The sequence below is a fragment of the Geospiza fortis genome, unplaced genomic scaffold (assembly GCF_000277835.1).
Source record: "Geospiza fortis unplaced genomic scaffold, GeoFor_1.0 scaffold398, whole genome shotgun sequence".
Classification (NCBI taxonomy): Eukaryota; Metazoa; Chordata; class Aves; order Passeriformes; family Thraupidae; genus Geospiza; species Geospiza fortis.
In genome coordinates, this window is record NW_005054517.1 from 430,388 (window position 1) to 442,677 (window position 12,290).

The 12,290-nt window shown below is 42.4% G+C and overlaps 1 protein-coding gene across 1 annotated transcript in view; it reads left to right on the forward strand.

The window, feature by feature from the left end:
* The window catches only part of BRINP3 (BMP/retinoic acid inducible neural specific 3), a 200,285-nt gene that overhangs the window by 115,019 nt on the left and 72,976 nt on the right, over nt 1-12,290 (forward strand). Inside the window, exon 4 of the mRNA XM_031063611.1 lies at nt 4,521-4,711. Coding sequence (XP_030919471.1) covers nt 4,521-4,711 — 191 coding nt within the window. The remainder of the gene's footprint in view (nt 1-4,520; nt 4,712-12,290) is intronic.

The following is a 12,290-nucleotide window of genomic DNA, read 5'->3' on the forward strand; positions in this document are numbered from 1 at the left end:
GTGTCATTGGGACCTAGTAGAATATATATATATATATATATATATACACACACATATATATATATATATAATGGACAATATGTTCCTATAAACTTAGCAAGAATTAAAAATTGAAGGTAAGTTATAAGTTTGCATATTCCAGGGCTGGTGGGGACAGGACTGGCCACTGTGGCAAGATCAGTGAAGAACGTGAGCATCAGTCCCCTGCCCCTGCAGTGACAATCTGTCAGGGACAACCCCCACATGGCAATAAAACATCCCTGTAGTGACTGAGAACTTCTTGAACCATCCAGCTGGGATATGTGGAATTGTTTTGTGAGCATAACTGACTGTTTTCGTGCTACTTCCTTTAAACCTGAGAAAGTGAAGTTTAGCGTCTCTTGAATTTTGGGAAGGAGAGCAAACGCTGCTTTCAGAGCTTGTGAAAAGCACAGCTGGGAGGGTTTGATGCTGAATAATCATGTTTTATGAATGTTCACTGTCATTACTCCTTTTCAACTCTTAAAATTCATAACCTTGTTTTCTAAATCACACTTGTTTTTAGCTGATGCTTGGATGTCTTGGCCTGTTTTATGGTGGCAGACAGGAACCAGTGAAAAACAAGATTGCTCCATGTTTTCAATGTGACACAAGAATCTCTTTTGGCATGGGTTTAATTTTCTCCCATTCTCCCAAATGAACTAACAACTCAAATTGTCATCCCTAAATCTAAGTTAGCAGTGTTACTTCCCAAGCCCTGGAGTTCTGGGCTCTGAAGGGAGCCCTTTCACAGCTCTGCAGGGACAGGGGTGTCTAAGCACCAATGTAGGGGGGAATCCACTTTTTCTAATGAGAGCTCAATCAGCTCTGACAGATGAAAAACTCTTATGAAAAGTCTTTTGGGCAGCACATATTCTTGATCTGCCCCTGATGGCACCTGCTGGTAGCACAGTGGCTGGGAACGCCAGTGATGAGCCAGGATGTGTGATATAGACATCTCTTGTGTGAGATGCCATGAAAGCATTCAAAGTCATTTCAGTCTGGTTACAGAGAATGAAAACCCAAATATATCTGTCAGGGTGTGGGGATGATGCCTTGAGAAGGCTGACCTAGAACAGAGGCTGGACCGAGTTAAAGAATAAAGCAGGGATTTATTAAAAGGCCTCCACAGATCCATCTTGGGCAGCACAAGAGCCCAGCCAGGGCTGCACCCAAGATGAACCAAAATAGCCACAAAATACACAACTGGTCATGGGGTCTCTCACTTTTATAAGTTCTGCTCCATTTGCATATTGGAGTTTATTGTCCAATTCTAGCTTTAGCCCATGCAGTCCCACCCTTCTTGTTTTTCTCTCTCCAGCCCACGTTATTTGTGCTCTTGGGCTGAGATTTGGATCATTTGTCCTTGGTCCCCAGCTGGAGCAGGAATTGTTTTGTCTCCCTGCTCTGTGCAGAGAGCTCACCATCCCCTCATGTGAAGCTCAGAACTACACACTAAAGCAGCACAGAATCTGAAAAATATAAAAACTAAAACTTGAGACATCAGGGATAGAGCCTGCAGGGCTGGGGTGCCAGGGGATCCTGCCAGAGCACACCCAGCAGCCACTGCCATAGAAAGTGTAGGGGCAAGCAGGACGACGTGAATAGGATGATGTGATAACTCTGACATGGTCCAAACATTCCTTTCCTGAGATGTTCTAATCAAAGTAAAACATCACAACACACAACCCTGTTATTTTTCAAGGCTTGTATGTTTGTTTTTGAAATGGGAGTTTTTGTTGCAGTTTTGCTCTCTGCTCCTAGAGAGCAGGGTACGGGAAAATGCCTGAGATTTTTTTTAATGGGAACAAAACTCAACAAGCTGTTTTAATAATAAAACTTAGCAGAATTCTGTTGAAGTATAAGGAGCCTCACAATCTCTATTGAAGACGAATACAGATCAGTCAAAAGTGCTTACATGAGAACAAGATGTGGTGGGTGATCTGTGGGCTAGAGAAGGTTTCCTACAGTGACAGGCTGGGAGAGCTGGTGCTGTTCAGCCTGGAGAAGAGAAGGCTCCAGGGAGACCTTACTGGGACATGTCAGGAATTAAGAGGTCTTATAAAATGAAAAAGAGTGTCCAAGGCCAGGTTGGACAGGGCATGGAGCAACCTGGGCTAGTGGAAGGTCTGCCCATGGCATGGATAGAACTGGATGATATTTAATAGTTCCTTTCTATCCAAACCAGTCTATGAATCTATGATTCTGTCATAATGAAATACAAAGAACCTCAACTTTTTTTTTTTAATGTTTTCCAGAGATTTTCTGCAGCTTTAAGTCCTTGTTTTCTTTGCCCTTACAATTCATTATATTTTCAGTGGAAAAGTGGTTGACCTCGCAAAAGCCAATTTAATCTAAACAAACTACCTCAGACTTCTGGAAAAGGGGAAAACACAATGAGAAAGCTCCTAAGAAAATTTTGCACCCAATCTGTGCAGCCTGAACTGGTTGCTGGCACAATATTCACCCTCTGAGTTCTGCTGTTGTCTTCTCTCATACCACAGAACCATGGCATGGTCTGGGCTGGAAGGCATCCTTGGACTGGGTTGCTCCAAGCCCCATCCATCCTGGCCTTGGGCACTTCCAGGGATCCAGGGGCAGCCACAGCTTCTCTGGGCACCCTGTGCCAGGGCCTCCCCATCCTTTTAGGGAGCAATTCCTTCCTAAAATCAGTTCTAAACCCTGTCTTTGCAGCTCCACAAACAGCTGCACAAAGCCCATGACCCCTGGCTCAAACCTCAGCCCACTCCATTGCTTTTGATCCCAGAAACAACTTTTGTTGTGGCTGGAGTCACATGGCAGGTTGTGACAAGCCAGGTTTTATTGCATGGGTTTTATTGCATATTGCATGCCAGCAAAGCTGGAACCCAGAGCAGGTTCTGATGGCAGATTTCTCTCAGGGGACAGGTCATTAGAGTTTGCTGTGCTTTCCCAGTTCCCTCCTCACGGCAGTTGTGAACCTTTGTCCACATATTACAGCAGAAAGATTAAATAATTGGGTGGGGAAATCCTGGTACTTAAGGAGGCTGTGCTAATTTCTGGTTCTTTGGAGCTTCAGGCAATTAATCCCTGCATTGATGACTTCATGCACAAAATAATGACCCATTAGGAAACTGTAGGAGGAGAAGCATAAATGTAGTGGTGGAAACTGAGGTAAGCTCCAGCTGGAACAGCCACCTGTCCCTCCCAGGACAAAAGGAATATTCTGGACAAGCCCTGCAAGTCTAATTAGATAAAAAGCTCCTGTATAATGCAAGTTTTGCCTGTGTAAGGTCTGAAGGGCTTGTCTGTCCTCTGAATTTCTGAGAGACTGGGAAACACATAGTGTGCATTGGGGAGCAGGGACTGTGCTTGTGTTAACCAAAGGCAAATTTTGTGAGTCAGAATTGGCCAGCAGAGGTGATCTCCTGCACAGGGGCACACGTTCCTCACTTAGCATTGCTCACCACCAAGATTAGCTCCCTTTGAAGATGATGTCATGTTTTCATCCGAGATTTTTATCCTACAGCTATTACTTTTTGGCACATAATCCCATCTGAAGTTGGCATCCTCTGCACGGGCACGGTGCCACTGCAGCAGATGGGTGAGCAGTGAAAGTAGCACAAGTGGCAAGTCAGACCTTAGCAGGGTAACTTCCTTTCCAGGAACTAGGAAAAGGCACTCAGTGGAGTTGTTCAGCACCTAAAATCCAGGTATAATGACGTTATTAATCAATTGTTGAGCTAAATGCTGAAGGATGCAGGTTACCAAACACATGCTCAGAGAGTGAGGAAATTTACTTCTGTCCAATTTATTTTGGACATAAATTGCACAGAAGAAAGTACTGGGTCCAGAAATTACTTTTCCAGTTTGTTTTGTGAGGTAAAGAGTTTTGCCTAAACACTTTTCTAAATGAATCAATTCTTGCTTAACCTGAAACATACAAAAATATATCCATAAACATGGAAAATTTGACAGTATCAGTAGGTGTGTTCTGAAAATGTTCCTAAGAACTCAGTTAAGCAAGTCAGATTTTTGGGTTTCAATAATCTTACAGAAATTAAAATTTCTGAATTCAACAGTATTTATCCACGTCTCTACAAAGAGATAGGAAGTGAGAAATCCACAACACAAGATGCCGGAGCTTCTATTTTCTTTTGGAAGAACACCAACTTTCTGAAACCTCCACATTTTTCAGTTACAAAAACTTGGTTCAAAGCAACTGTTCTATCAGATTTCAGGCACTGCTGAATTGATTAGAAAGCACATGGTTGCTCATAACAAGGTGTAACAAGGTGCCTTTCTTCTAAAATCGGCTATGAGAGAAGGAAACAAACAAGCATCTCAAGTATTACACTGGTTTCATTTTCTTTTATGCCAAGACAGAACACTACAGAATGACTGCACTAAGTGACCTTGGAAATAAACATATTTAGTATGTTCTTCAAGTTGAATGTTTACAAAATCTCCCTGTACTGTTGCACGTTGCTGATGCCTGCTGGGGCTTCTCTCTCCCTGCCCAGGAGAGGAGTCGCTCACAATTTTTGTGGACAAACGGAAGCTGAGCAAGAGGTCAGAAGGGAGTGACCCCAGCGCCAACAGCTCTGTGGTGACCCTGGAGACCCTGCACCAGCTGGCAGCCTCCTACTTCATCGACAGGGACAGCACCCTGCGCCGGCTGCACCACATCCAGATCGCCTCCACCGCCATCAAGGTAGGGACAGTGGCGCCCTGATGGTTTCTGAAAAATAAATCCTCTCTGCACAGGGTTTTCTCCTGGGAAGCTGAGAGGCCTCAGAAAAGAATGAAAACAGTATTATCTGATTGCTTGGGAATGTTGTCTGGAGGCTGTTTATCAACAGGTGCATCTTTGATTGGTTCCATGTGAATTGTTTTTAATTAATGACCAATCACAGCCAGCTGTGTTGGACTCTGAGGAGTCAGTCACGAGCTTTCATTATCATTCTTGTTTAACCTTCTGATGTAGCCTTCCTCTTTCTTCAGTATAGTTTTAGTATATAATTTCTTTTAATATAATATAATATAATAATAAATCAGCCTTCTGAGAATATGGAGTCAAATTCCCATCTCTCACCTCATCCTGGGGACCCTCACAAACACCACCACAGGACAGCTCCAGGGCACACCTCCAGGGGAGATCCCAGCTTCACCAGCTCCTCAGGAAGTGTGGTTTAAGTGGTAATTGTTAGCAAAATAACCAGTTTTATTCTCTTTTCTGTCCAAATCAAAGTGTTCGATTTATAAGGGAGGTGCTAGCATGGAAGAGGGTCTAAAGATGTGCTAAAGATATTAGTGATGAATAATTGGTACAGAAGTGTTTATAGAAGTGTTTGGGACAACCTCATGAACATGTGTGATCAGTAACTCCATTTACAGTCAGATTTATATTTCTCATACATCTTTCTTTTTCTTATTTTATTTATTTATTTATTTATTTTAGATATAGTTCTTGTACTCCTGTGCTTGAATTCCTTTTCCTTTAAAATGCCCTTTGGAACAGCTTGGAGCTCTTGGGCCTAGAGTTTTATGGAGATGTATCATTTTCTGTTAGGAAGGAGTTTTAGCACAGTTGGTCAGTCAAAGCACCCTCTGTGCTGACTGCTGCAGGTCACTCCTAGCACTGGAGGATGTTTGCCCAAGATCAGTGTCCCAGGTAGGACATAAAGCAACAACCATCCTCCTGAGGAGATCTCTAGTCTTGTTACTCATTTGAAATATCCTCTCCCAGTTTATTTCTAGCTTTGAAGGGCAAACTAAATTGTAACTTGCAGTTGAATGTGCGGTAATTATGAAGCTCTTGATGTAAGATGTGATTTAGGATCCTATCTGCTCATTAGATCCTTCCACTGGTAACCAAGATCTTCATTAAAGACACCTGAAACCAGATGCAATTCCCAACTGCCTTAGCTGTTACTCAAGCAAATATAAATTTACTTCCTTGGAAGTGCCTTTACTGGGAGAAGGACACAACCAGAATTTGTGGCTCCAGGGCGCATGTTCAGTTTGGCTTCTGGTCTCTGGAGGATATTCCCAAAGTCCCATCCATCCTGGAATGGTGCCATGGCAGCTCAGCTCAGCCCAGCTCAGGGCTGGTCATCTGCTGGTGCCAGAGTTGAGCTGAGAGTGCAGCAGAACAAACCCAGGTTTGGTTGAGGCTGCCCATCTCATCACCTGGTCTTGGAGGAAGGACTGGATTGGGAGCTTGTGGCAAGGTGGGATTGGAGTCTTCTCCCAGGCAGCTGCTGATGGACAAGGGGAAATGGCCTCAGGTTGTTCCAGGGTAGGTTCAGGATGGATTTTAGGAACACTTCCTTCCCTTAAAGCATGGTGAGGAGCTCTCCAGGGCAGTGGTGGAGTCCCCATCCTTGGAGGTGTTCAAGAAGTGAGTGGATGAAATGTGGATTAATTGACAGAGTGGTTTGAAGGTTGATGTTCTTGGAGGTCTTTTCAACATTAATGGTTGGATTTTATGATCCTTGCTGCAGACCATGGTATCACCCATCCCTCAGATGTGACTTACCTTTATAACCTGACTGTTTTTTATATAGATCCACGGCAACCCTTAAAACCAGGCCCCCTCCACATGAAAAAAAATTCCTTCTATGTGAAGATAATTGGTGACTGCAACCAGTGGTAGCTCAAGTGACAGAACATAGAAATATAGAGATAAGACGCTGCCTGAAAGATATCTGCCCTTTCTGGCCACTGAAATATTTTTAAGAAAATTTGTGTCACAATGCAAAATTCAACCCTGCCCACCTACAATTTACAGAGTAACCTTCTGCATGTCCCAGGATTTCTACAACCACTACAAATGAAAGATTTCTCTCCAGCCTCCTGCTGAGGTGGATGCAAACCAAGCGTTAGTCCACCAGCAAATCTGATTTGGTTAATTGGCAGCAGGAGCCTCCAGGAAATGGTTCTCACATCAGATGCACCAGTGCTGATAAATGAAACCCTGGCTTCTCTCACCACTTTCATTGAGAGGCTGGGAACATTTGCATGACAAATTTCTACTGTCAGAACACTTAATTGAACAAAAAACCTGTTTCTATTGAAATGCAGGAGCACAAAAACAGCCAAGGAAGGATTTTTTTTTTGTTCTATATGCACAGGTTTTTGAAAGACTGCTGTTTTTAAATTGGAAAACCATCAAGTAAAGTTTTAGATCCAGGGTGTAAGTAGCACATTTCAAGATTATTCATTAATCTTCAATCAGATATATCCTGACATCGAGTTCTCTGTACTACATACAGATCTCTGTCCCAGCTTGAGGGTTGGTTTGGGAGAAGTGACACCCTGAAGGACCTGGGGACCAGGGTGACCATCAGAGCCTCTCCTCCTGTGCTGCTGCAGGGAGGAGCGACCCCAGTGCTTGTTACACCACAGATTCCTGAGCAGCTTTTAAAATCCCAGTGTCACCAAAACTGTGGGAAAAACAAAAACTCTCCAGCATCAGTTTTAGTGTTAGAGAATCAAGGCATTACTTTATTCTGGACGGGATGTGGAACAGAAATAATTGCATCCACGTGTTGCAGAGTAAATCATTCCATCACACATGGCTCTTTGCTAGACTTTTCACACACTTATACACACAAAACCCAGGGAAATTCATTGATTTGATGTTCATTGGTCCCAGATTACACAATTCTCAATATTTGGGTTCCTGTGGGTATTGATCCCATCGCCTTCAATACTAATTAGATCCTCATGTGTTGCTCCCAGGCTGTAGATGTAAAATCATCAGGACTCGCCCAGGAAACAGAGTCTTTTGAAAATAAACTTTAAATCCATTCCCCTGGGCAAAGACAAACAACCCTGTGGACCAGAATTAGTTAAAAATTTTAAAAGTTGTATTATTTCCAACACCAGCACTTCCTCTGTCTGGTGTGCTCACCACAGCTCTGCTCAAAACCTCCCTCTTTTGGATGCATTTGCCAAAGGAGCCCAAGGAAAGGTCTCACAGCTTGGCATGATTCCCTTTCACCAGCATCAAAGAAATCCAAGATAAAGGTATTGCAACAGGTTGAGAAATCCCTAAAGTTCTGAAGTAATATTAGAAGTTTTCCCAGGAATCATTTTTGATTACTGGCTAGTTAGCAACAACAACCACAAAAAATCACGTTCAGGACCTAGTTAGTGTTTGATACTGTAATTTTTTATTCATTTTGGGTGGCTTTTTCATATGCAGTATTCTAGACTCTACCATACTAACAAGAGTTGTTTATATTTTAGGAAGAGAGAGCTCAGAGTATCAAAAATGTTTCATATAACTCATGGTCTTACTAGGAAGAACATAACTACCCTGTTGGGAATGCATATCTGAATAAACCAACCAAACAAAAATATTATCTGGAACAGAAAAGACTTGAAACATAAATCAGAAGCCCTGACATTTGCAGTTAAATCAGAGCACTCTGGTGCACAAATGAAATCTGCCACTCAAATTCCTGGAATTTGGGGCTTCTAAAGGAACAGAAATAATTTGCTTTGCTATTTGACTTATTGTTTGTCACATTTCCTGTGATGATGGGCAATCTGAAACTGCAGCAGGAGTTAGGAAAAAATAGCACAGCTGCTTGCATACCTACATGTTTTCTGATTGTAATGGTCAGAGACTGCTCTCTTGATGGCTGGGACACCTCTAAAATATTATTTGAGAAGAGAAATTACAAATACAATTTCTTTCCTCCAAAACCACACAACCCCCCACAAACAAAGCCAATATGTGATCCTTCTTTTCTCCCCCAGATTGGTATAAGCATCCCTTTTGAGGTTAGACCACATCACTCTCACACTTCTTTTTCTTTCTATTTCTATGAAAAAAATTTGCATATTTTCTCCTAAAAAAGTGATCATTTTTATCTACATGTGATGTATCTTCTTAACAAATGACTACATTAATTCTGTGTCCTTTCTTGTATTTTTCTTTTGTTTCTCCTGCTACTTGTGAAATAATTATCCTTAAAAGTAGGATTGAGGCTGCTGCTGATGGAGGCTTTGCATTAATCATGCAGACAATCCACTGTTTATTCCACATTACAAGAGGTAACATCATCCCATGGCAACATTTTCTGACTGGAAGTCAAAATGTCCATGGGAAGAACCCATAGCTTGTATCAATATTTAATATATTCCAAAGTCCCTGACACATACATTCTTTCAATATGATTTTAGCACATGCATTTCAGTGCAAGTGCTAAGGCTCATGTGCTAAATCAACAGTTTGGAGCCTCCAGGGCCTCTCTGGAAGCTCACCAGGTGCCTGAGGGCTGCGTCTCATTTGCATAACATTTACATGAACATACAGCCTGTTGTGTTTGAAATATGACACGTCCAACATCGCTTCCTTGGCACGCTAATTTTGGAGGCATTTTCCTACCAAAACCTCTCTTCAGCTGCACGGATGGCTGTTGGTTCTCCTTATTAACAACCTATTAGGGTGATGGGGCCCTTGTCTAATAAAACCCTGCCCAGCTGTGGGAGCAGAATGCAAATAAAGGCAGCAGAATGCAGATGATAAAGGCAGCAGAATACAGATAAAGGGGTTGTTTTACAGATGATAAAGGCAGCATTTTTCCCCATGTCCTGTCACTGCCTGCTGGCAGAACGACCCTGGCCTGGGTGGTGTGGCCACATTCCTACCATCACATTTGAGATTTTGTGGTTGTGGGTGGGTGGCAGAGGGCTGTGCCACCAACATCTGGATTTCTGCACATCTAGATTTCACCCTGCTTCCTGATGACCCAAATTCCAGTTTGCTACAGACTGTAATTCCAGCACTGTCCCTAACAAACTTCTGCGATGAGTCCAAACAGTTGTGCAGAACCTAAACATAAAAACACAAAAATATTAAAGCACAAAAACCACCTTGCCTGCACGGTAAATTAAATATTACTGAATAGTCTCACTGCATTCCGCAAAATTATAAACACAGTTATGTTAGACCATTGCCATTAATGAAGTGAGGCTGTTCCATAGGTGTCTCTTGGAGGATATTGTCTTCCATCCCAGAATACACCTCCTTCTGTGGGAGCTGGGCCAGGTGAGTACAGCAGAGGTGTTATTGTAGAGTCCAAACAGTTCTGGGACAGCCACAGTGCAACAAAGGAACAGGAGGCAACAGAAGAACAGATGCATAAATTGAATTTTCCACCAGCTATTTACAGCTATTTACAGCCCATTTATTCCATCTGAGTGAGAAAGAATAAACATCCTTGAGAACGTGCCCTGTAATTCCAATTAAATTTTATTGTGCAATTTGCTTTTTACTTTCCCCAAACCACTTTTTTTTTTGCTATGAGAGATTTAAGCATTTGGTTTTATCTGAGAAGTTTAGATTACAAAGAACAGGGCTCTGTTGTGGTGGTAACTATCTCTGATTATCTATAATTAACCTGTGAATGACTCATGGTGGGCTGTTAGAGAGGAAACTTAAGTGTAATGAAATTAATTTCTCCCCCAAAACTCAGACTGAAATACAGACTTTTATTTTTTCTGTTTCTTTTTTTTTTTGTCTGAAAAAGCTTGCTTGGTTCAATTTTTTTTCCTTTATACCTCCCATTTGCATCTGTTTTTCTGTGAATCCAAGTAATTGCTGTAATCGAAAGTAGAAATGCTGAAATACTATAAAGCCTTTAGCTTTTGTCAGATTTCTGGCAAGTTCTCAATCTCAACAGGTTGCACAGTTTTGTATAAACAGCCAATTTTTGGGAAGCTTTTGAAATCCAGTTCTCGAACCCTTCTTGCCCTCACTTTATCCATTCAGTTTGTGGGTAGAATTTAAGACTGTACAGCTGTCAAACCTTGTAAAGGACCAAACACTGGGAAAAAATTTTGCCCAGCAACAGCTCTAAAGTATAAAATCACATTTGGAAACATTGTTTTGAAGAAGTCCTTTGACAGCAGGTTTTCATTGATTTCATTTAAGAAATGAAATATAAATTTCACCAGACACTCATTAGAGATGTGTCTTAGTGTCTTGGTTTGAAAAATGCCTGCTAAGGAAGACAGGAGCCTCCCCTGAAGTGGAAAATGTAAACCTCCTGCCTCCAAATTGTTATAATTTTGAAATTAAAGGGCTCTCAGGCAAAGATATGGGAGTAGGAATAACAGTTCTTTATTAGGGAAAAAATAAAAATAATATTAAAATGCAAGAATACAAAGAAACACTGCCAGAGTCAGAGCAGGCCCTGCCCCGCTGTGTGTCAGGGGGTGGCACAGCCCCATTTCCCATCCCATGGGGGCTCGGCCCTCCTGCAGTGCCAGCTGTGCTGCTGCTGGAGCAGGGATCCTGCACAAGGGGGGAGTTTTCCTCTGCAGCTCCAGGGCTGCTGCAGATGGCCCTGGGCTCCCTCTGGCAATGCAGGGCAGCAGAAAGCTGCTCCTCTGGCAATGCAGTGGGCAAAGGCTGCTGTGCTGTCCCAAAGCTCAGATTGGATCCAGGTAGGAATGCTTGGCTCCTCCCCTGGGCGGAGCATCTCCCCATGGGATGATGGAATTTGATCAGCCCTGCAGGGACACTCAGTGGCCATGGACAGAAGATAATTAATAATTAATGGCTCATGAACAGAAGAGATCTCCTGGAGGGAGGATTGGCTGTGGAAGAGATAAAGAAATATGCCCAATGAACAGAGGAGAACTGCCCCACCTCTGACAGATGGGAATTGAACACACACCTCCAATCCATCCTAAGACCCTGAGCAGCCTCCAGCAGCAGCTGCACTCTGTCACCTTTGCAGCAGAGTGTGCAGAGGAGTCACGAGTGCAAGAAGTTACAGCATCTCCAGCTCGTTGGCAATGCAGCATGAGATGCTTTCAGAACAATAAAATGGCTCATAATAGAGATGCTTGGATAAGCATTTTGGAAAGATTTTGGGTAATTGTTCTCCACTTAATAAAAGATACCCAAATAACAGAATAGGATAGAATAGATTACGTGATAGAACAAAACAAATTGAAGGGCTCTTCTATCAGTTATGAGTTTAGTCAAGAGAGAGGAGTAAAAAAAACCCAAGGAGATGAAGACTGCCAAACCCTGAGCAGGCTATAAATATACATATGTAAAGGAGAAACCTTAACAGCACTCACACAACACTTGCCATCACAGCTGTCAAAAACCTATAAACAATTCACACTACAGTTCCTTAAATGTTCCATACTCTCTCTCTTTGTCCCCCCGCTCCTTAAAAAACTGAAACTAAAGTAAATAAACCCAGAAGATGGAGAAGGGTTTTGGTATTGAGAGCTCCACAGTGAACATATTGAACAGT